A 23,561-nucleotide genomic window follows, 5' to 3' on the forward strand; every position below is an offset into this window, starting at 1 on the left:
AATTCCCAAATAATCTAAAAGAAAAATGAAACATGCAGCAAAACTGCTTACTTTTTTTTGATAATGTAGTTAAAGAGGAGTTTGGTATCTTCTGCTGAATTATCTGGGTCACTAGAGAGCAATTCAGACCTTCATTTATTAAAGTGCTCTTTGCTCAAAATACATTCTGAATTGCTCTCTACAAGGCAGCTTAGTTTTATTTAGCTTCATGGCAAAGCAGATAAAAATACATTTCAATGGTAAGTCTGCATATGGCATGACTGCAAACGTTTGAGGCTTTTGCTCTTAGGTATTAAAAAACAAACAAACATGAAAACAAAATGTTTCAAAGGCTTGAGCAGTTCTGTGATTAAACTGTGCAGATACCTCAGCATTGAATCCTCTGTTCTCTGGTTTGTCTGGTACATTTGAAGTGAAACCCATTCAAAATGAGAAGGGCTGGCATTTTTTTCAGATAATCCATGGAGCCACATTCAGAGGTGGTGATACCAATGGGGTAGAGGTGTAGGGATCAGCAGCTGGGGAAGGGCATTCCATCAGACTGTGTTCTCCTTTCCTGAAGCAGCCACCAGTCCTGGCTACCCAGCAGAAACCTCCCTGCAGCCCATAGTGACTCCTGACCCCCAGCCAAGATACAGACACAGCTCTGCTCTGTGAACAAGTCACTTTCTCCTCTTGACTCAGTTGCTCATCTGCAAAAGAGGGATGATGATTACCTCCTTTGTAAAGTACTTTGGCATCTGCTGGAGATAAGTGCTTTTAAGAGAGGTGTTTTTCCTTTTCTCTCCAAGGCAGCAGCAATCCCGCTGTTCCTGCCTTTGCTCTGCAGTGTTGCTGCCTCTGAGGGGAAGCAGGAAATGATGGTGATATTGCGGTTGGAAACATAATAGAGAGCCACAGTTTTTTTGGGTTTTTTGTTTGTTTTTGGTTTTTTGTTTTGTTTTGTTTTTATCCTGTTCTACTCAATAAATATATATGGCTGCAATTCTGTTTCATAGGCTGGTCTTCCAGATAATGCTGTAAACACAACTTCCCTCTTTTCAACCAATTAACCCTAATCCAGTAACACGTTTCTGTGTCTTTCTAGATTCTGAGCGTTCCCATCTCTCCTCGTTCACTATGAAGTTGAAGGGCAAGTTTCATTCACCAAAAATAAAGAGAACCCCTTCAAAGAAAGGAAAGCAAGCTGACCTGACAGTGAAAACACCAGAGAAGTCAGCGAACAAAGTAAGCAGATGAAGGACATGTTCTTTTAGTGTTGCTGGTTTCTTGCTTGCTGGTGCTCAGTTTATCGACATCCACAGTGCTGCTTTTGGTGCATGACTTTTTCCTCTGCAGAATTCTGCAGATTTTTTCAAGGATCCTCAGGGTGACTTTGTGGTGAGTTATAAACTGGTCTGTTTAGTATAAAATAAGAGCAAGCAAGGCATATATTTCCCTTTGGAGAGCCTAATGAGACCTCTTTCCATAAGCGTTTAAATATCTCATTATGGAATGTAGTTTATGGCCTGACATATCCTCCCCACATACACACCCTATGGTTATGCTTACAGCTTCCAAATAACTGCCTGGTTTTGGGGTGTGATCCACTGAAAAAACCCAAAACCCTGACAAGCAAATCCTTGAGCCTGGTCCAAAGATGTGCTCAATCTCTGATGACATCAGTGGGGAGAGTTCAAACAAATGCTTTCGAGCAGCTGCTGATTCCAGCACACTGCTCCTCAGACCCAATATACCAATGTTCAAATCATCCAAGAGCTGAGGTCACCATTTCTTCCCAGCACAAACCTATCAAATTGTTATCTCCTCTGCTGTTGTGACCTGATGATGTAGAACAGAGACTGTCTCTGTAACAGTACCATTGCAGTCAGTTTTTGAGTATAAATCTAAGCCAAAAGTTAAGAACAGTTGAGGTTATTTATGAAAATGCAAAATCTTTCCCAGTTGTTGTTGAAAGTCTCATCCAGTATGCAAACTTTTTCAGATTATCTCTGTTGGGGATTGTTGTGATGTTATTGAGAGGGTCAGCAAGATACAGTTATCTTGGGCTGCATGATGTGCATAACACCCAGAGAAGTTGCTGTGAGGCTTCCTAGCTCTATTCTGCACCCTCAGGTGGAAGATGAGGTTTTTATTTCCTAGGCTATAGGGTTTTTTTCCCCAGGAGGCTGTGGATATGCTTCCTAGGTAGCTGAGCACCTTGTATTCCTGACTGCTACTAAAAAAAAATAATAATAAAAAAATCTGGAAGTATTCTTGAAGGCTTTTAAGGCCAACAATCTTTCAGGATGGTATCTTGAGATGTGTAACCACATCAGTAATAAGTTAGAAAATTAAGAACCCTTTTCAAAAGGCTGTTCTATAGCAAATATATATTATCGTGCTCATAATAGCTGAAGTTTTTGCTCTCTTTCCTCTAAAAAACAACGTAAGAGGATTTGCTGATAAGGCATGCTGGGCATGTGAAACCTTTTTTATGTACAGACTGGGATTTTTTAATTGGGAAACAAAACACTTGCAATAATTTTTATTACTGTACACAATTATTTAAGCTGTATACATTTTAATACAGTGAAATATTGTTGAGTTCTGGCTCATTCCTGATGTATTTTAATAGCTACCATCCAAATCATCAATTGTATTGATGTAGGCAGCTTGTTAGCTTTGTGGGGAGGGAGTGGAGAGGAGGATATGCCTGGATTGTCACCAGGTCCTCTGACTGGAATACAGACATCACTTGACAAACAGGAGATTTTTCTGTCAGATGATAAACCAAATATCATCCTTTCCTCCCTCTTAGGTACTTATGATGCTATTTTTATAAACTTGAAGTAGATAATCAGTGTAGAGCAGAAATAGCAATGCCAAAAACTAATGCAAAATCACTACATGTAGCCTGAAGGTTATGCTCAATCCATGCAGGCATCTTCTCCGCCTCCCCTTTATGCCTAGATGTGGGCAACAGAGAGGGAGGGTTTTTTCAGAGCCTCCTTTTGTACCCTGGATTCTGTCTTTGATGCTTATCATAGGGCATATTGTAGGAACACTGGGGTCCTTCAACACTATATGCAAAGTTATGATGTGTTTTTCACTGCCAAAATGCAGGAAAAACAGGGACTGTTCCAGTTTTTGTAATCAAATGTATTCTGCACAACTCACTGTAACCCTTTCTGGGTTAGCTGCCTGTTGTACATGATGCATTTGTCATGATTATTCAAGGGAAAACTTCAGAAATCATGCAAAAATATCTGTATGTGGAGAGGAGATGCTGCTTTGCCTGAATGTCAAGTTTCTCTCCTTTAATGTCCAAAGGGAAATGGGTGAATCAAGAGGTCCTGCTGCTTTGGCAGCTCCCACAGTTACCAGGCTGTTGTCTCACCAGGGTCAGGCTGGGGCAAATTCATCTCCGCTGAGAAATGAAATGAGAGATTATTTCAGGTCCTCTCTGCCAACCCAGAAGGGTGACACTGCCTGTTTACTGTAGCTTTAGGGACACACTAAAACGTTTGGTGGAAGAGCTAAATACCATTAGTCTTCTTAGATGCAGACATTAATACCTATCCATCTGCCCTACCAGGTTATTACTTCTTGCTAGATTTATTGCTGCTGTTCTCAGCCCTCAGTGAGTCGAGCACTGAACACCAGAAACTTCAGCCTCATCACAACAACTGGCATTTCTGGGTCTGAGATCTGTAGCAGAACCTGCAGTCCCATGTGGGGTGTGCAGGCTTCCCATGTGCCTGTTTGTGTGCATGTACCCACACTTGTATGGTGCCTTTGGACCTCAGAAAGGGATTCATAAAAATGTGCTCATATGAGATTGTCACCCAAAGAGCTAGCAGGGAAGTTGCCAAAAAAAGAAAGGGCTGTGTCCCAAATAGTATCCAGTGGCTGGATCTGCATTTCTTGATGTGCTCCTCAGCGGAAGGATTTGTTTCCTCTTGTCATTCTCAGCCCTGAACTCTTTGTCAAGCCCATCCCTGCCCTGTGCCAGGAGAGTGTTTAAGCTATTAAGTCTGAAGTCTTTCTGCAGGAAGCAGTTGTTGAATGAAATACATAAACAGTCATCAGAGCAGGGAGTGAAATCCGTGTTTTTTCACTTCTGTTTGAGAGCTCTGCCCACTGGGCCATAGTCATACTTGCTGAGGGAATATGCAGGTTCTCTCTCATCCCTGAAATGTGTGATCATAGAAAATGGAAAACCTTCGTGGGAGGGACTGAGCCTCTCAGTACTCTGGAATAAACTGTTCAGTGGTGAGGACACATCCCTGAAAAATGGGAAATGTAATTTTTGACATCAGCAAGTTTCCAGGATACTTCTCAGCAAGGGAGTTCAGGGTGGCTGTGAGCTGCAGAGCAGGACTTGGGGTGCCTGGAAAGCAGTATTACCAAAAAGCGGAAGCAGCGGAAGAGTTGAGGCACTTCCCAGATGAGATGGAAAATGACAGGGAAAGTGACTGGGATTTAAGACTTCTAAAGTTGGAGCTAGATGGGACTTGGGACTCTAATCCTTTTATGCAACTAGCCCCAAATTACTAACCAGGGCTGCCTGAAAATTGTTCTTCCTAAAACCTTTTGAGCTGCTGGCCTGATTTTGCAGAAAAGCAGCAGTTTAACAGCTGACAAGGGTTTGGTGAGCATACAATGCCCATAGGTCATTAATTCTTGAAGCTGAATTTACTGAGGAGATAATGAATGAAACCTGACTCTACTAAGCTCTCTACACATTTTCTAGCAATGTTCAGTAGTTAATTTAAGTCTCACTTAGGAACTATTTGTGGCATTAGAAGTCCTCCAGACATACTCTGGTAAACTTTTTAAACATATCCCTGTCCAAAAAGCCATTAAGATATCATGTATCACTTCTGAATTTCCTCTTCTAGTGTTGGTGATGGCTCGGAAGTTGGTGACCACAACCCAGCTTTATTCCCATGAATTGTTCCCTTCTGCAACATTCATTCATTGATGCCAAAACTAAGCTTTCACAGTCTGTCCCCATGGAGGGCATGTGGGTTGCCTTGTTGCAGCAGCATCACACAATTATTTAGGTTGGAGACTGATTGGAAAAGCATTTTTTATTTGGGAATGGGAAGACAAGACCATGAAAGGCTTTCATACAAAGTAGGCTTGTTGGCATCAGCAGAATTACTTGGAATAATAAGGGTGAACACTACACATGTCATTGAAACTATCAGGGATGGGTGCAAAAATGAAGGCATCTGTTTGGATTGTTCTGGAGTTTGAAAGTTTTTCTGATTGTGGGTTTATTTTTTTCCCTCTGGCTGAACAACTGCATTTCCAGATTGAAAAGCCCATCTAGAGTGAGATGTGCTTAAGGTAGAAGGATTTTGATCACATCAGAGGGTCAACTCATAGAATAATAGAATCAATAAATTGTATTAAAATCAGCAGTTGTTGCTTCCTTTCTTGCATCAACCTTACTCTCTGCACTTAGTATGTGTTTTCTTTCTTTCACCCTCCAGTTTGTCCTGTGGGTTTCAAAGCAGTGCCCTTCATGTCATCAGTACTGTTCATCTTGGCCTAAAACTGATCAAGATCAGCCTTCAGTTTGGAATGCATGTAATTCAGAAAGTTAAAGTGTGGGTGCAGTTTTGCACTGCCTGTTCTTTTGTGAAAGCTTAGTAATTCAATGTGCAAGTGCTGGTGGTGGAAGGGGTTTTCTCCAGTTCTCTGAAGCACAATGTGCTGAGTTCAGTGTTGCCATAGTTCAGCCGACTTAGAGTAACCTTGCCCTTAAAAATCCAGAGGTTTCAACATATCTCTCTTTTTTTTTTCCTCCTCTTTAGAATGTGTCCTGGCTAGAGGAAAAAGAGAAGGAAGTCGTCAGTGCCTTGCGCTACTTTAAGACTATTGTGGACAAAATGGCAGTTGATAAGAAAGTATTAGAGATGCTGCCAGGCTCAGCAAGTAAAGTGCTGGAAGCCATCCTGCCCTTGGTGCAAACTGACCCACGCATCCAGCAAAGGTGAGTTTCCCTCTTGGGTTTTGGGACTCTTGACAGACCAGCAGGCTCCCAGCTTCTTTCCTTGCTGTGTCTGAAGAATCATATTGGGCAGGAGATGGGAAATGCTGCAGTGGCTAATGAAGTCTACTAATTATGTGATAGTTTTCAAACATACTCTACAAGCAGATTTCCTGCTGCGAAGGGAAGCCAATGCTGTGGAAAGATAAAGCTAATCAGAATGATTTCAGAGAGGAAGAAGGCTGATTCTTAGCATAAACTTGGAGAGTCTTCATTTATTGCCTGGAGATTCTCCTCCGATGTGATACTGTTTTGGCAGTCCATGATGGGATCCTAAAAGCTAACAAATCCAATAGCTTTTACTTTAAAAAGAGTTTATCTTCAGAGTAATCCCTTTCATTGTTCATTTTATCCATCCTGATGCTAGAGGAGTCTGAGCCTGCACTCTTAACTGTGTTTTTTTTTATTTTACTGGACCAGCTGGAGACCAGAAGTAAGCAGATGTAATTCAGTAGATTAAGGAGTCCAAGTTCATTCCTGTACACTCTCAACAGATTATTTGTTTTATGTTTTAACAGATAATGTGTAGTATGTTTTAACCAGTTAGACAGTGGGTTTGGAGCCAGAAAAGGAGTAGGAAATTGCCAAAGCAAAGCTTAGCATGGACTATAAGAATGTGTGGAGTTGCCAAACCATAAGGGTATAGTTGCTGTGCATCCCATAGATGCAGGAACTATCCATTTACACAAAACAAGCAAACATCATGGAACAATACAGAAAGAGCAAAGTTAGCACAGACAGAGAAAAGTCCAATACTAGGCAGAGAAATGCAGGTGTTTCGTTCCTGAAATCCTGCCAGGTTTTTTTGTGCAGTTCCTATTTGTTTTCCCACTAAGTATCTCCAAAATGTTTGTTTCAAGATACTTGTTTCAATTCAGGTGCAAGAAAGGTTTATAGTATGGTCAAGACAGCAGGAGGGTGCCAGATATTTTGCAGACAGGCTTTGGCCCCAGTGCATTGGCCAGGGTTGTTTCTGACACTACAAAAGGAAGGAGGCAGTAGGTGAGTATGAGAGCTGTGGCTGGGACAGGAGAGATCCAGTTTAGCTTAGATCTGCAGAACTACAAGGAGCAATAGCTTCTAAAATGGGAACATTCATCAGGTTTCTGTATACAGACAAAAGTTTCTTCAGTTGCTAGCAGGTTTTCCACAACCATGAAATTCCTAACAAGCACCTGCTTTCATTTAATAAAAGAATGAATGAATGAAGCAGGAGAACATGTAAAATGTCAGCAGATATTTTTAGAACTCAACATGTCATCTTTATAGTCACTTGCTTTGATTTGTGTACCCAGTGGGTATTCTCTGGGTGATATTCCCTTCCAAAAATATACTTGGAAATAAATATCAACTAAGGATCTTCAGCAACAGCAGTATTTCAGACACTTCTATTCTTCAAATTCCTTATACTCTCTCTCTTAGTAATGAACTAATGCAACCTTTACAGATGGATTTCTGTATTTAACCATATAAACAGAATTTTCATAGTCAGTGTAAGTCCTCAGCATAGTGATGAGTCCCTCTTTCTGGAAAAGGTGTGTATCACAGCACAGATCCCATAGGTACTGCCTTGTTCAGCCTCACAGAACTAGAAAGGTGATCTGGCATTCTCAGAAAAGCTGTGTCTTGTCCTGCCTACCTCTGCACTTTATTTCTTTGAGTAGGGGTGGGGCACAAAGGGGTGATTTTGGTAGCAAATCCCCCTCAAGAAAAGTAAGCAAGACTTGTGTCAGTGTGGAAGAAAGCCCTACAGTTGTTGTCGGACTTCTTTTTGCTTTAGGGGAAGCATTTCCATCAAGGAAAAAAGTAATTAAATCTAGCACAAAATGGGCTTTCAATTACTGCCTCCTTAGAAGGAAGCAGACCGAAGATTAATGGCAAGCAAATCAAAGCTGTAGAAAGAGATGGGGGAGGGCTCTGTTTAGGAAATGTCTCCTACCAAGCTAATTTCAAATGAAATTAGAACAAATGGCAAGCAGCAGTGCTTTAAAAAAAGCCAAAACAACCAAACAAAAAGGTATTTGCCCTTGTTTGTATCCCCCTGGTTGTAACTTGACAATAGTTCTCTCCCCCATCCTGCAAACTTAATTCACCTCAATCATCTCATTGAAGCTTGTGGGCTTGATTCTCTTCTCACAGCTAATGAAATGACTGGAGTTAAGCCAGTGTAAAATGGATACCAAAGAGAAATGGGAAGATTTGGAACACCCGTATCAGTAATGATTGCAAGATTACACCTTCTCTTATCTGTTCATGGATTTGATGCAGTTTGAAACTGATTTGATTTTACAAAGCATTGTTGAAGCGTTGCCAGCAGCAGTACTGTTAACACACCTTGTTTAGTAATGAAGTCAGTGTTTTCAGAATGGCCAGGAAAATGCCTGCAAGCACTGTTGTTACAGTTAACTTTTATTTAGAGTTGTCATCCTTCCAAAATTCTTCTTTTTTTTTTTTCTTTCCCTTTCAGAACAATAGCTTCAATTCTGTTTCTCATTAAAAACAAAACAAAGCAACACCCTTCCTCTTCCAAACCTGAAATTCATTCAGTTTAATTTCTGTAAAGAAGCAGGTTTTAATTACATGTTTTCAGGCATTATAAACAGTGAGAAAATTATTTGTAAAGGAATTAATACAGTCAGCTCTCAATTATCCAAGACATTTTTGGGGAGAGTTAATAAGCAAGAAGGAAATAATAGAGAAAACTGAAATAATATAACATAGGCTTAAACACAGCACTTAAATATTTACCTTTGATGTTCAGGCACAGGATGGAGCTGTAAATTAAAATGGAAAGCATGTTGGTTTTGGCATTACTGTGTTAACCTGGAGCCCAGATAACTCATTCTGTTTGAGAATGAGCTGCTGGTTTGTACTGTGGTCCCATTTGGTGCTGGAGAACAGGAGAGCAATTGCAGCAGAGGAGAAATCCGGGCTTTGTCACCTGCTCAACACAAACTGAGTGTCAGAGAGGAAAGGAGAACCATCACATTTTTAACACTGTGAAATGCACTTCAAACCCAGCACTCTTGTCACATTTGGTAGCATGGCTGTAATTTAATTTTGTTCTTTTTATCTCAACCATTTCTTCCCCTGCTCCAGCTCTGCCATCTCGTCCTGCTACAGCCGTGTGTACCAGAGTCTGGCCAATCTCATCCGCTGGTCTGACCAAGTGATGCTGGAAGGTGTGAATTCAGAAGACAAGGAGATGGTGACAACAGTGAAGGGTGTCATCAAAGCTGTTCTGGATGGAGTCAAGGTACATGAGACAAATACTGCAAATTGTATTATATAAGGTATATAATCATGTATTTTAGAAGAGATCTTGTTGAAAGAGGTTTTTAAGTGCAGCTAAAATACAAATATCCTGTTCCTTAATCCTGTGTCTTAATCCTTAAGTGAAATGATCTTGCTTGGAGTGCTGGTTAAAGACTGGCACAAACTGCTTGGGTCTTAGTGTGCACTTCTGAAATGCTTACCCTGGCATTTGGATGAGTTGGGAAAAGCAGTAAGTCTTTATTGAACATTGTATTAAATTTTCAGCAAGTCATTCCCGGTCTCCCATATTGATTACAAGACAGAGTTTGCCTATTTTCTGTCTAGGCAAAATAGAATGGAAATGCTTCCTGTCAATTCTCACAGGCAATCAAAGATTCCAGCTCCATCTTTTAACATAAATTTCAAAGGATTTGTCAGTGATCCATCACTGCTTTCAGCAGTTGGATTAGGGTGTGGAACAGGTGATGAGCTAAAGTTTTCTGGTGATTAATTTTACATAGCTAATGGAAACGTTTAACAGAAACCTTTGTATCCTTTGTGAGACCTGCTTATAGCATTCCCTCCCTGCCCCACCCAGGAAGAGCTGTTAGGTTCCCTGCTACCTCCCAGTAAGCTATGGTAGCCATGATTTCTGTTTTTCAGGCTTGTCCCTGGGCTGATGGCCACAGAGGCTGTTCATTCAGCTGTCCCAGCACTGCAGTTAAAAGTTTGCTTGACCTGGGCTCAGGGCACCAGCAGGAGGGATTGTCATATGTCCTGGGAACCTTATTTTGAAAACTGTACAGAAAATGAAGCCTCTTCAGCAGCAGGGCTGCCGGGGGATGTTTAGATCGAGTACGGAAGGAAAGCTGGGGTAGTGTTCTAACAACTGCAGCAGGTGTTTCATCTGGACTAGTGGGTCAGGACCAGGCATCTTTCAAACTCAGCTTAGTTTTTAACTGGAGCTGAATGCAGAAATGAAGTGATCTCCCAAGCTTTGGATATCGCGTTTTCAGGAGCTGGCTTATGTCTGGTCAGCTTGGAGCATGGTTAGAGCAGGTGTGTGGCTGTCTGGGTAGATGTCAACGTGTCTGCCCATCCACAGGCCAACTTTTGAAAGCACCATGTGCTCACCTCCTGCACAGCGAGGAACAAGGTATATTTTAGAAGGGTCAAGGCAGCTTTCAGATGTGGAAGCAGAACTGAGAAGCTGGACATTGCTGTGGAGACCCTTCTTTGTTTTTCTGGCAGATCACACAAGATCCACTTCCACATTTCAGTGCTTACTTCCCCCTTTATTTTCAGAACTGAGCAGAGAGGAGTCACTTGTTCACTTGCTGTTTTGTTCTCAGGTTTTAGTGCCTTTTTTTTTCCCAATAAAAGGAAAAGAATCATGCCTGTTTTGATTACGTAAAAAAACCTTAAAATTCCATCTGCTTTTGGAATTTCCAGCTTGCTGAAGTAGCATAAGTTTGTAGAGAGGCTTTAATTATCTTAATTACTGCTGCAGGAATCTCTTTACTTGCTGATAAGGAATAGCATAATGTGCATCTGGCTGGGTTGTGTGCTGATTACCTCTGTGTGTACACTAAAGATCTTGGCTTGATTTTCAAACACTAGTTTGGGGGTTAGTAGAGAGGAGAAAAAGTCAGGGTTCAGGGAACCTGGTGATGTTTGTCAAAATTCAGAGGAAAAAGTGATTCTCTCAAGTACTGGCAATCACATGTTGTCTTGGTGTCTCTGGTGGGAGGTGTTGGGAGTTTCTTTTCACAGCTGCAATGTTTTGAATTATTCTACAGATACTTTTGAACCTAACTGGATTGATTTTTCTCCCCTCTTGTAACCTACACTCCCAATATTGTGGACAGTGTGTCCCTTACAACTGGCAAAATAGGAAAACTGAGAGCTTCAGCCCCAGGTGTCAGGGGCTTACCAGCATGCTGAGGGATGGTTGCCCCACTGCAGCCTGCAGGGCTGCCATGGCTTGGTTGAAGGTGTTCAACATCATAGAACCACAGAATGGTTTGGGTTGGAAGGGATCTTAAAGATCATCCAGTACCAGACCCTCTGCATGGGCAAGGACACCTCCCACCAGCCCAGGTTGCTCAGAGCCCCATCCAGCCTGCCCTTGAACACTTCCAGGGATGGGCCTTCCACAGCTTCCCTGGGAAACATGGTGAAGAAAGATGAGAAAAAGAAAATGTTACATTTTCCATGGCCTTTTCAGGAGATGTTTAAGGAGTATTTTGGTTTTTTGGTTTGAATGCCCATACATTTTATTTCCCTCACACACAGTGTGGAGTCACTGTTCCTGCTGGCAGGTTCCTGATAGTCCCACAGGAGCTGAGTCCAGTGAAGTGCATGAGAACTTCCAGAAACCTCTTCAGCAGTGGAAGTTTGTCCAAAAGGCAGGAAGGTGGCAATCCTTGCGTTACCATTCCTGATGGTGGCTTGGGCCATGGTGCCAGCTGCAGCAAGAAGTGTCAGATTGTGTCACTGTGTAATTTCCAAATCATCCAATTTACAGAAAAGCATTTTTGGGGGTTCATAGGCTCCCAGGTCCTACAATTGTGTTTCCTAGTGATTTGCTGTAAACTTTAGAAGGGGATTTCTAAAGTCTAAGAGGAATATGAGCTTTTAATTAAAGATTGTTCATCCTGAAAGAGAGGATGAAACAGAGGAAAGTACATTTTTAAAAAATAGTCTCTTTTATGTAACTGGGGGCACTCAGCAGAGAAAACTGAGGTCAGTTCAGTGGCTGAGTTACCACTGAAATTCTTCTTTGATTGAAGGGCCTTAATTATTTTACTTTTTCATATACTGTGTAATGTACATTACCATAGTGGAGATGACAGGTTGACAAAAGCCCTGCTGGTTTGTTACACCTTGTTGCAGAGTATTTCCCAGACAGGAACATTTTCATAGCATTAACCTGCATGTGCTCTGTTTGTACTCTCACGTCCCTCCCTACATTTGGGATTTTCCAGGACAGCTTCTGGAATGCTGAGTGGTTTGGCCTGGTTTTGGTTGATATGGTGTCCATTATTTTTGAGCACAAGGGATATAAGTAGAACATAGAAACCAAAATCAGCTGTGGTGGACACTTGGACTGTTTGCCATCCTTTGCCCATCCAGTGCAGTACTTTATTCCTCTAGTGCCTGTGTTGATTCATGGAAGCTCAGCTTTAAATAGAGCCTTATATGAAGATATGGGAACAAGAATATTCCCTTCCTTGGAAGGATGAGGGCAATGATATTCCTGTTGCCATTATTGCATTGAGAGAGCAATGACAGTTGTTTCCAAGCTCATCAAACATGGACATGAAGATTTTATTGGAGGGATGATGCTGTACTTCAGGCTGCTTTAAAAACATAAATTAAAAATTGATCCCATATAGTTTCCTTTGCATAATATGCTGGGGAGCCAATACTGTCAGGAAGCACTGCCAGTTTTCCAGCCTGCCAGTAAGAGGGCATGTGTTTGTATTTGTGAGCAGTAGATCTATTTGTTTGCCTCAGACATCCATAGAATGTTCTCCCCATCTTTCTGGCATGAGTGATTGTTGTTTTGACTGCTGGCAGATTTGTAGTTCAGGCTTATCATGCCCTTATCTCTTTATCCAGAGCCTTATCTGCCTGCAACAGATACACTACAGTAGTTTTTTGAATGATTAAGACTTCCATTGCTAGTATGTTAAAAGATGGCTTCAGGGGAAGCAAGCCTTTTAATAAAGGTGTTCACTATTTAATGTGTTGTTGGGCATCTTACAGAGAACTTGGTTTTTGAAACACATACTTGTTTAGAAAATATAAAACAATAATTAATTTTGTTTTTTACTGGCTAGGTGAAGTACTCCACTGTGTAAGACTTTTCTGTTCTTGTATTTATGTGTGTAAAGTCAATTTGCCATCATCTAAGGTGTTGTGGGGACTGGAACACATTTGTGATGATGCAGGAAAGAGGAAGCACAGAAAAAAGACACGGAGGTGGGTTTGTGCAGAATCCCCATAGGGCCAGGGTTTATGAACTTAATTCAAATGTGGCTAAACTACTGCTGGGTGCAGGCAGCTCCTCACAAACAGGGCTGCATCATTTCTGTGGCTCTGTACCAGGCTTAGCCCAGCTCAGCCCCCTCTGTGTCTGTGCCACTGTTAATCCATAGTCTGGGTAGCCAAGAGTTGACTGCAGTAGCATCCCTTTCCATCCTGAGTGCAGCATTCAGCAAAGAATGATTATTCTCTTTTTCTTCTCCATCCATCAGGAGCTGGTCAAACTCACAATTGAAAAGCAGGAGCATCCCTCTCCCACAAGCCCAGTTAAACCCAGTTTACCAGCATGTAAATCTGACAGGTGGGTCATTGACAAGGATTTCTTCTGTGTGCAGGGCTAATATAGAAAGCATAATTGCTGGCTACTGATAGTTGAATTAAAGCATTCAGTTATTCTTCACAGAGTGTAATGTTCTTTATGTAGCCTCATCCATTAAAGCGAATATATTATAGTGGGAAAGATCCTAAAGTCTGGCAATGAAAAATCACTTGGTCACAACCACATTGTATTCTGCATGTACATGGAATTCCACCTGCAAATTCTGCCTTCTGCTGTAGGTGCCTCTCATATTGCATATGATTTTAAAAGTCCATTCATCTGCCAGCATGCTGCATTCCAGCTGTGTTTTGTGATCTCTAATTAGTATTTTGCTTGTTACAGCCCATCAGAACTTCCCCTTACGGACAGAGAAATGGAGATCCTCAACAAAACAACTAACATGACTCAATCCAATGAGCTACTGACTGACTCTATGGATGAAGAAGTTGCACCTCCTAAACCCCCTCTGCCTAGCATTCGTGTGGCAGAAAACAGGTAATACTGGCCAACCAGATGACTGAAATGGCTCTTACTAGCTTCTTGGTTTTTAAACAATCTTGCAAAATGTGCACAAGAGAGATCAGGAGGAAGGTTAGTGATGCTTCTGAATTTCCAGTCCTCCAGAGTAATTCTTCGCTGCTCCTGGACTATGTTTATGACTGTGTCCTCTCTGTCTTGTTTTGGGCAATACCCTTCACTATCTCTGTTTTCCCTCCCTTCTTTTATTGTGAGGATAGTGATGCCCTGAGATCCATGCATGAGGCCTCACATAAATGCACAAGAGCCTTATTTAAAACTACATGAGTGCAACACTGTACAACAGTGTCCTGTGCTGTTGTATCCCATGGGAAATGTTCTGTTAACCTCAGCTGGCAATTATTGATCTGTCCTGTACTTCCAGGTAGTTCTACATTGATTATCAGCTTAAGAGTGAAAGGAACCAGTAGTGTGTGAAAAAAAGTATCTTTAACTTGGTTGTTCTTACCTTGTTCTACGAGTAACCACATGAAAGTTTCTGTGTTCTATTTTGAGGAGGAAGAGAAAACCCCCACTTTGCAGGTTTTTGGTCTGTGTGTGTGATGTTTTTCTTCTCTAGTACTGGTGCTAATGGGTGGTGTGAAAAATACATCTCATGCTAATTTGAAAACGTGGCATCAAGGACTGTGGCTGGCAAAAAGAATCACATTTCTTTGTATTTTATGAATTCTCATGGGTTATATAAAAATTTCGTGGTATGTTCCAGGAACAGAATACATGTGCTCTTGGGAAACTCGCAGGCTTGATGATTACCAGAATGATGTGTCATTAGAAGCAAAAACTAAAAATTACAGTGGTTAAAATCTCACTGGTTACTGCTAATGTGTGTATCTGAAAGAGGTTTCTGCTAAAACAACACGGGAGCAACACCAACCATCTTGTTCCCTGAAGTTCACCAGGAGAGTAAAAGGACAGCAGAAAGATTTTCCTGTCCTGTAAATTTTTTAACCTTTTAATGTTTTTTAAACCTGGAAGGTTTGAGGAGGAGGGACTTTTGTGAGTGGAAACAGTATTAGGGTCAACCAAAACATTTAATTTGTTTTTTCACCATTTTTTTAAAGAATTAATTACTGTGCTAATTAGTGCCATTAAAAATAATTCTTAAATTGATATTTGTTGGTCACTACACTTTGCTGAACAGCTTCTGGCACCAGCTTTGGGCAAGAACTTGTGAGCTTTGAGCCTGGCAAGTCAAAGGCTTTCTGGAAAACAAGCCTGTGAAGCCTCTGAAAGTCTTTTTGCTAGGAGAGTAATGGAAGCATCAATGCCTGTTGTGTCTTGCAGCCCTCCACCAGCACTGCCCCCTAAAAAACGGCAGTCGGCACCTTCCCCAACCAGAGTGGCCGTTGTGGCCCCCATGAGTCGAGCCACCAGTGGGTCCAGTTTACCTGTTGGAATCAACAGACAGGTAATGGCAATAGCCCCTTGGTGAAAGGCAAGGGAAATGTGCTGTGAACTGTAACAGAAGCTCAGAGAAATGCCATGACCTGCAGCTCCCTGCACGTCTCTGCTCATCCCAAGCAGCCCTGAACAAGAGAGCTCTGGAGTGGGAGTTTTAGTGGCAGGAACATCAGTATAATAAATAATGTGAATAGCTTGATGATTTTTTTTTACAGTGCTGTTGGATTTAATTAACAAATTGCTAGAAGCCTTGTTGCCTGAAGATATAGCAGAGTGTGAAGATGTGAGTGGTTGAGTGCTGCTGTGTCAAATAGATCAGGGTACAGAGCTGAGCTGACCAGGATCCCACCCAGGTTTACTTACAGGGCAGGGGAGCATCTGGCATATTGAGGTCAGAAATCTTGTCTTAATCCAGTCACAATTTAAAACATCTTTTAACCCAAGCAGTAGTTTGAGCAACTGCTCTGACCATTGCTGATGTCTGGGGAAATCTGTAAATTTTCTGGTAGAAAAATGGAAAACTTGGGACTGTGTGTGTTAATCATATTCCATCACTTTGTGCTAGGCTGGGGTTTATGAGGTTGTAAACAGCTGGGTTTACTTTACACATTCAGGAACTTACTAACTCAGCAGTGAGGACCTGAATGATACTAAATTACACCAAAATCAAATCTTGTCCTCCTCAGCTGTCAGTTTGCTGAGCCAGATGAAGCTGTGGCAGTTCTTCAGTTCCTAGTGCAGTCACACTTCAGTTCTTCTGCAGGAGTGAGAACACTTGAGGGGTTCACTCACAGGTTGATAAACTTGAGGTAGTTTCTGAAATGAAAATGTAGGCACAGAAACCTGTGTCTCACTGTAGTTTATCTCCCTGTTGCATGCATGTAAGTTAACCAAGTATTTGCTGAAACCCCAGCCACTTAATGAGAAACCTTGCAGTCTGGTTACCTGGTATCAAAGTCTTGACAAGCAGTCATGAGACATGTGTAGAGTTGAGGAACTCGGTCATCTTCTCAGTTTCTGTGAAGTCCATTGTGAGTCACAGCACACCCTGACTGGAAACGAGAGCACCCAGATCTCCCTGGCATGAGCCAAATCAGAGGTTGTTTTCTCGGGTCCTGACCAGCGTGTCTAACCAGAGAGGGCTGGCAGCACCGATCCTCACCCCTCTTAGTTTTCTTAACTCAGCTGTGAGGGGTTTGCTCCTCGAGCTGCGTCTTGCCTGACAGCGACGTGCCGAGAGCAATGGTGATTTGTTGGTTTTTTTCTGAAGGATTTTGATGTCGACTGCTATGCCCAGAGACGTTTGTCTGGTGGAAGCCACTCCTACGGGGGGGAATCTCCCCGCCTCTCGCCCTGCAGCAGCATCGGCAAACTCAGCAAGTCCGATGAGCAGCTCTCCTCTCTGGACCGCGACAGTGGCCAGTGCTCCCGCAACACCAGCTGTGAGACCTTAGGTAAGGGGGGGCTCATCCAGGGGCACAGGGGCAGCCCCTGTCCCTCCCATTGGAGAGCTGTCACAGCTGTGATCCAGAAGTAAATGGATTGTGCTTGCAACTGTCATCCTGTAGTTGCTGCAGGCAGGTCTGTGCAGAATTAGATTCTGTTGGGTAGGAAAAAGCCCCAGGGAATGTGCTTCCCTTGCTATATAGATGATTGTGTTCAAACGCAATCCAGCTCACAAGTGGAATGTTCTGTTGATTTCAGCCTTGTCTGCAGACATCAGTAGGAAATGACAGACCTGTAGACTGAAGGGATGTTGTTTCTACATACTAGGAAAGAAAATTAAAATGTGAAACATAAATAATCTCTGCTATGATTACCTATTGAATTGTTGTTATTTGTTTGCTAGTTTAAAGAAACAATGGTAAGAGTTTTATTAAGGCTGAGCATTATAGAAGCATAGCAAGAAGGTCCCTGCTACAAAGACGTATCACTCTGATTAAATGAACTAATCAATTAACTGTTGGAATGGGAGGGCTAAACAGTAAAAGAGAGAAACTAATGCATCATTCCCCTGTCCTCTCTATTTAACCAGATCAATCAGATCACTATGATCCAGACTATGAATTCCTGCAGCAAGACCTCTCCAATGCTGATCAGATACCTCAGCAGGTGCCAGGTGTCCTCAGCCCATTGCCAGAGTCCTTGGGTGAGTCTGGCTCCCCTTTCCATGGACATACTTTCCAGCTCCCTCAGGGCAGCTCTCCTCCATTGGAATTCTGCAGCCTCTCAGGAGCAGCGCAGCCCACAGAGACTCCTCCAGCTTTACCAGAGAAGAAGAGGAGAAGTGCAGCCTCTCAGACTTCAGATAACTCAGGCTGCAGGGTGTCCTATGAGAGGCACCCTTCCCAGTATGACAACATCTTGGAGGACGACATGCAGAACGCAGGGTCTGTCCCCTCAGTACCTTTCACGCCCTTTGCTGCTGTTTTGCCTTTCCAGCAAGGAAACTCTTCAGCACCAGTTGAATTCATTGCTGACTTTGCTGCTCCAGATTCTAACAGTGACCCAGAGAAGCCACCACCTCTCCCAGAGAAGAAGAACAAACACAGTAAGCAAGTTCTCATGTTTGGGTTTTGCTTTTACCTTTACCTCTCCTTGCAGTTGATGTATTTCTGATGACCACTAAGTAATGGTGACCCCAAGGTAATGCCCTTGCTTATGTGAGGCTGAGTGTCAAAATCACTTGGTCAGTGTCAAAGGTATGGAGGGTAAGTATCAGTCCTTTGATGGGCATGGAGTGACTCTTGGATCCAGGAATGATCCAGGCACAGGGGAACTGGCATCACGCAGCATCTTCATTACTATAGTGAGACCATTTTACCTGTTTGCCTCAAAGATTGGCACTCAGGTAAACTTTGCCTTGCAGATCTTCCTGGTTTATCTTCCTTTTTATGTCCATTCCTTCCCCTTTGCCCCCATTTTATGAATCTTTTCCCAGTACAGAATAAAACTGGGTGCTCTCCAGGACCTCTGAGAAAGGGCTGCTTTTCTGTCCAGAACTGTGCATTGCCAAAGCAGTTATTTGGCAACAGGAACAGTCACCCACATAGCTGTGCAAGGCAACACTATTAAGCTAGTGTCCAGTACTGCTGTATTGCTACAAGATCTCATTTCCTTTGAATGCCTAAGAATTTCCCACATCATTAAAATGAGCAGCCTCTAAATGCAGAGGCTCACCATCCCCAGCCAGACTCCTGGCACACCAGAACTGAGTCAAGCTCCCAATTTTATTCCGATTTCCTCAGTGTTCATGGCTGAAGACATGTGAAACATCTTGCCAGAAAAGCAGCCATGCTGATCTGCCAAGGAAAGCTGTGCACTGTCTAGTGAGATCCAGCAGATGTTGGTTTGCTAGTCCCTGGCTCTCTCTGCTGTTGTACGTTGGAGGAGGAGGTGGCACATGCGAGATCTGCATCAGCAGTGTTATGCTGTACAGCCAGCAGCCTGAGTGAAAAGCAGATGGGTTGGTCATAATTTCTTCAGTTTATAGTCTTTTGACTGGGAATAAGGTACAAATGAAATCAGGGTGTCGTGCAGCAGGGTCAGTATTCTGTCCATTACCTTGGCAGTTTAATGTGCCAGTCACTTTTTATTAAAAAGTGCATTGGCTAAAAGCATTCCCATTATCCCTGAGTGACCAGTTCACATTTATAACTCTCTGGGGTTTTGATCAGACCACAAGGCTTTTGACCCACCTGAAATTGAGGGTTGAAGGAAATCACTTTTGTCCCTTTCTGGTAAGCAAGCAGTTACAGGACACTGACAGCAGCTAAAAAGGAGCTGATGTGTGTGTTTGTAGACAACATGAAGGAAATAAATGCTGGCACAGAACATGGCCAGGGTTGCTGTTATGGCTCGTGCTGTTCAGAATACTTGCTGGCCATAGCAGCTGCAAGGAGATGTGATACAGAGCATCCTTACTGCGGGTTCAGATCCTTGTGGGCTCTGCATATGTTACTAATGAGGTGCAGGTGGTTTTACACCTTCAGGCTGAGACGGGTGCCGGGAAATGCACCTCTGTACTTGTAGGCAGCTTTAGTAGGAGGAGGTGCATGGGTGGATCTTGGGTGAGAAGCAATTTGACAGTTGACAGACAGACCTCAGCTGTTAACTTTTCTCTTCAAGCCCCAGGTCTTTGTTTTCTGTTAACATATGTCAAAAGAGTTACTTAGATTTAAAAGCTACCTTCTATTTCGTTATCCATGCACACTTTTAACCTCAATACTAAGGCCTGTTACGTCAATTTTCTTTGATGTTAGAATAAATTGTCTGTTGTCTGGCACTATCAGAAGCTCTTGGAGTATTGATCAGATTGTATTGTTAGGAAAGGTAGAAGCTGTTATCTAACCAGCCCTGATGGTTTGATAAAGCATCCTTGTTGCAATGCTTGTAGTAGTATTTGGGCTGTTACCTGTCTGCTGTGGATTTTTTAATTGCATTCATGTGACACTGAGAACTTGTTTTAGGTTGTCTTTAATCACACCACAGATCTGTGGTTGTTAGTTTTACTTTTATTTTCAACATTAAAAGGGCAGTAAAACATTACTGGAGCTGTATGGTAGCACCCAGGATTTTTTTGCCTGGAGGCTGATGCATGTAGATATTCTTGTGTAATCACATAGACGAGGCAGTGCTGCTTCCACAGCCCCAACAAATTCCTAGGATTTGGAGGAGATGTATGAATCTATTAAAAAGATCTAGAGCTCTCAGAGATGGGACTTGGTTATAGTCCCTTTGTTGTGGGTCATCTTTTGGTAGTTGGCAGGAAGTGTTGCAACAGAGTCTTTAATGGTCTTTTTGTTGGTGAAATACAGCAAATCCTTCTAGGGTTAACCATGTGGGTTGCTGTGAGCTGTGCTCACAGGGACCTCTAAGAGTTGACTTCTGTATAATTTAAATAGAGGCATGATAATCCTTTTAGTCTGGCATGAATTACTGTTATTTTACTGTGCTGTAAGAGTTCGTGTTACTGTGCTGAGGGCAAATTACTCCAGACTTCTGCTTGAGCACCAGTATCATGCTCCAGCTGTACAAGACACAGACCAGCTTCTACCATGAAGAGCGCAGAGTCAGAAATAACAAGGTCCTCCCTCCAAAAAGCTTGCAAACTAGAAGCAGGGCATTTATTCATGTTTCCTTCTCCGTCAGTGGGAACAAAACGCAGTCTGGTGCCCTGTGAGCAGCTGGTATTTAACTGCAGGAACCATGCTGAGGGCAGCCTGGGTTTAGCCAGGGGATAATGTGAGCTGTTTGAAAAACAGCTCTCCTCCCAGAGGTGACAGCAAAGACTGGCTTATTTGACCTTGACTGAGTGAGTTGATGTGCAGTATAGCTTAAGAATTTCCAATATTTTGGCTCTTGCCCATGCTGCTGACACAGCACCAGGAGCTGGACTAGACCTTCAGTGAGTCCTCCTCATCAGGTACTGCTGTGCCTTCCCTATATTGCAGATGTGCCTTATTGCTGCTAATGTTCCAGCAATTCTTTGCAGACCCAAACAACCACTAGTCCGAGGGTGTTTCCCTGACAAGAGGTCACTTGCTGCCTTTTCTTCTGTTCCTCAGCTGAGTGCAGCTTCCAGGACCAGCAGCTGTACCTGGCTGGGGCACTGCTGGTGCACTCTGAGCAATACCTGGGATTTGAGCATGTGGGCAGAAGTGTGTGCTGGAAATCCCTGAGCAGCTTCAGCTCCTTCAGAAATGACAGCCAAGGCACTGCAAGCAGATTGCTGAGAAGGTGTCCCTAGCCTCAGTCTTGAGATGTAATTTCTTTTTACTTTCTGTCTGGATTCAGAGCTGACATAAGCTGGGGATGGTACTTGGATGGGAGAGGTTTCTCTTTCATGCCTCCCTTCTCTCCTGGGGTGTTGCCTTGAGACTGTGTCACTCCACCCCAGCTGCTCACCATGAAGGTTGTAGCCCCCATCCCTCCCTCTGCTCAGAGTCTCTGAGGGGCGTGCAGCCTGATCTGAGCCAGTGATGTAATTTCCCATCTGCTTTTTAAATTTCTGCCTTGTTTTCTGCCTTAAATTTCTCCCCTGGAAGGCAAGAGGGAAGGGAAGACCCTTTGCAAACAGCAGTCTCCGGAGTGGTCCTGATTCTTTACTCTCCTGTTCAAGATTCCACTTTAATTTGCACTCTGCAAACTCCACTCCCGAGCCACGTTTTTATTTCACCATCCCAACTGTTTTTCACTTCACCTAAAAACAGAGGAGAAGACAAAGTAGAAGCAGAGACATGCTCACCCCTTGTGGACTAGTTGTAACAAGCAAGGCAGGGGAGCTGCCATGACAATGGGATGCATTAGCCTCATAAAGAGCTGAGATAAAAGAGCTCTTCATTATTCCCTTTCAGATTGAGTTAAGGCTCTCAACAGCATTCAGGCTTGCTACTTTGAGTTACAGTAATTTAATTGTACACAAGTGTCTAATGTGATACCCTTTTTGCCACCACTTCCCAAATTGTATCATCATACAGACGTCTGAACCCAGGGGTTGTCTTCAGATCTGGATGTCATGAGAAGCACTGTTTTTGGAGTTAACTCCACATGAAGGTTTGTTCTGAATTTAGCAATCTCTGCTGCATTATGCCAGGACTGCCAAGCCTGGCTGCTTGGCTTTTGTCCTGCTCAGTTGATGAGCTCTCAAGATGCAGTTTTTCCCCTCAAGCTCTTGTCCTCTACACTTCTCCAAGGAGTCTTGATCTTTAGTTCACTTTTTCTGCTAGAGAAATATCTTTCATAAATCTCCTTTAGATTTTATACTCAAAGGTTATTGTATGATACCAAGGCATTTTTCAGGGCATGCATATTAATAGGACCTCATTAGTCAGCTGAATCACGGGTATTTGAAAACAGTATTGTAGCAGTTCTGTATTTTCTACACCAGGATTCCTTCACTGTGATTTCAAATAAGAGAATATTGCCAGGATGTGCTGCTTCTCACTGGTAGAACATAGTCTGAAATTCACATGCAGGAGCAAATTTGATCTTGGCTTTTGACATGAGTGCAGTGCCAGCAGATGAGCAGGCACAAACACACACCAACACATGTTCTCTCACAGTCCCTTCAAAAAGGAGAGGTCTGAACCAGCAAGAGTGGTGACTTACAGCTGTGGAGTGGTGCTGTGGGAAGGCAGGAGGGTGGCTGGGAGGGGAAGAGGAGCAGGCTTGGGTAGCAGGGGGTGTTGAAGGTCAGAATTCCAGCGGCCTTGGCAGAGCCATGCAGGAGCTGGCAGGACAGCAGGACACGAACAGGTTGTCCACTGGCAGGACCACATGTGGTCACAGGATGGGGACAGCAGGTGTTACCGCCTGGGATTGAAATCCATCAGCTGTGGTTTCCTGCACTTCAATTGCCATGACCTTTTTTTTTTATTTATTTAAAATTATTCTTTATTCTGTTTTTTGGTGGAGAAATATAATTATGACAGAACAGGCAGCTGTGTTAGCTCCATTTCTAAATGGAGTTGAAGATAATAGAGGAAATCTGAGAACAAGGTGCAGAAGACAGGTGCAAAGCAACTCCTTCCTGCCCACCCGTTTGCAGGGCTGCATCCTGTTTGAAATGGGCTGGCCTGTGAATCTGCACTGGCAGGAGAACAGAGGGCTTTGCCTTGCAGCTCGTGTGGGAACCAGTTTCACCATGTGCAAATCCTTCCTTGTGGTCCTGGTATTTATAGCTTTCACTGAAGTCATCCATTCATTTCAGCAACTGAAATGCCAGCAGAAGCTGAATAATTGCCACCTAATGACCAGATTTACAAAATCTGACAACTGCTTGTTATCAGGAGGAGGGAGTGGTGATCACAGAGTATCTTGTGCATGACAGCCTATTTACAAAAAAGCCTTGGTTAGTGACACTTAAATACATCTATTGCTCCTGTTCTCAGATAGACAGAAGAGAGTTCTTTTTTTATTTTACATAAAAGTTTTAAGTACACTTCTGATCCTTCA

The 23,561-nt window shown here is 42.9% G+C and overlaps 1 protein-coding gene across 1 annotated transcript in view; it reads left to right on the plus strand.

The window, feature by feature from the left end:
• The window catches only part of RAPGEF1 (Rap guanine nucleotide exchange factor (GEF) 1), an 82,560-nt gene that overhangs the window by 30,790 nt on the left and 28,209 nt on the right, over positions 1–23,561 (plus strand). The window contains exons 2-9 of the mRNA XM_009998881.1: positions 1,088–1,227; positions 5,808–5,986; positions 9,143–9,299; positions 13,561–13,649; positions 14,010–14,162; positions 15,489–15,612; positions 16,876–17,059; positions 17,650–18,156. Coding sequence (XP_009997183.1) covers positions 1,088–1,227; positions 5,808–5,986; positions 9,143–9,299; positions 13,561–13,649; positions 14,010–14,162; positions 15,489–15,612; positions 16,876–17,059; positions 17,650–18,156 — 1,533 coding nt within the window. The remainder of the gene's footprint in view (positions 1–1,087; positions 1,228–5,807; positions 5,987–9,142; positions 9,300–13,560; positions 13,650–14,009; positions 14,163–15,488; positions 15,613–16,875; positions 17,060–17,649; positions 18,157–23,561) is intronic.

Source organism: Chaetura pelagica, unplaced genomic scaffold (genome assembly GCF_000747805.2).
Source record: "Chaetura pelagica isolate M959 unplaced genomic scaffold, ChaPel_1.0 scaffold405, whole genome shotgun sequence".
Classification (NCBI taxonomy): domain Eukaryota; kingdom Metazoa; phylum Chordata; class Aves; order Apodiformes; family Apodidae; genus Chaetura; species Chaetura pelagica.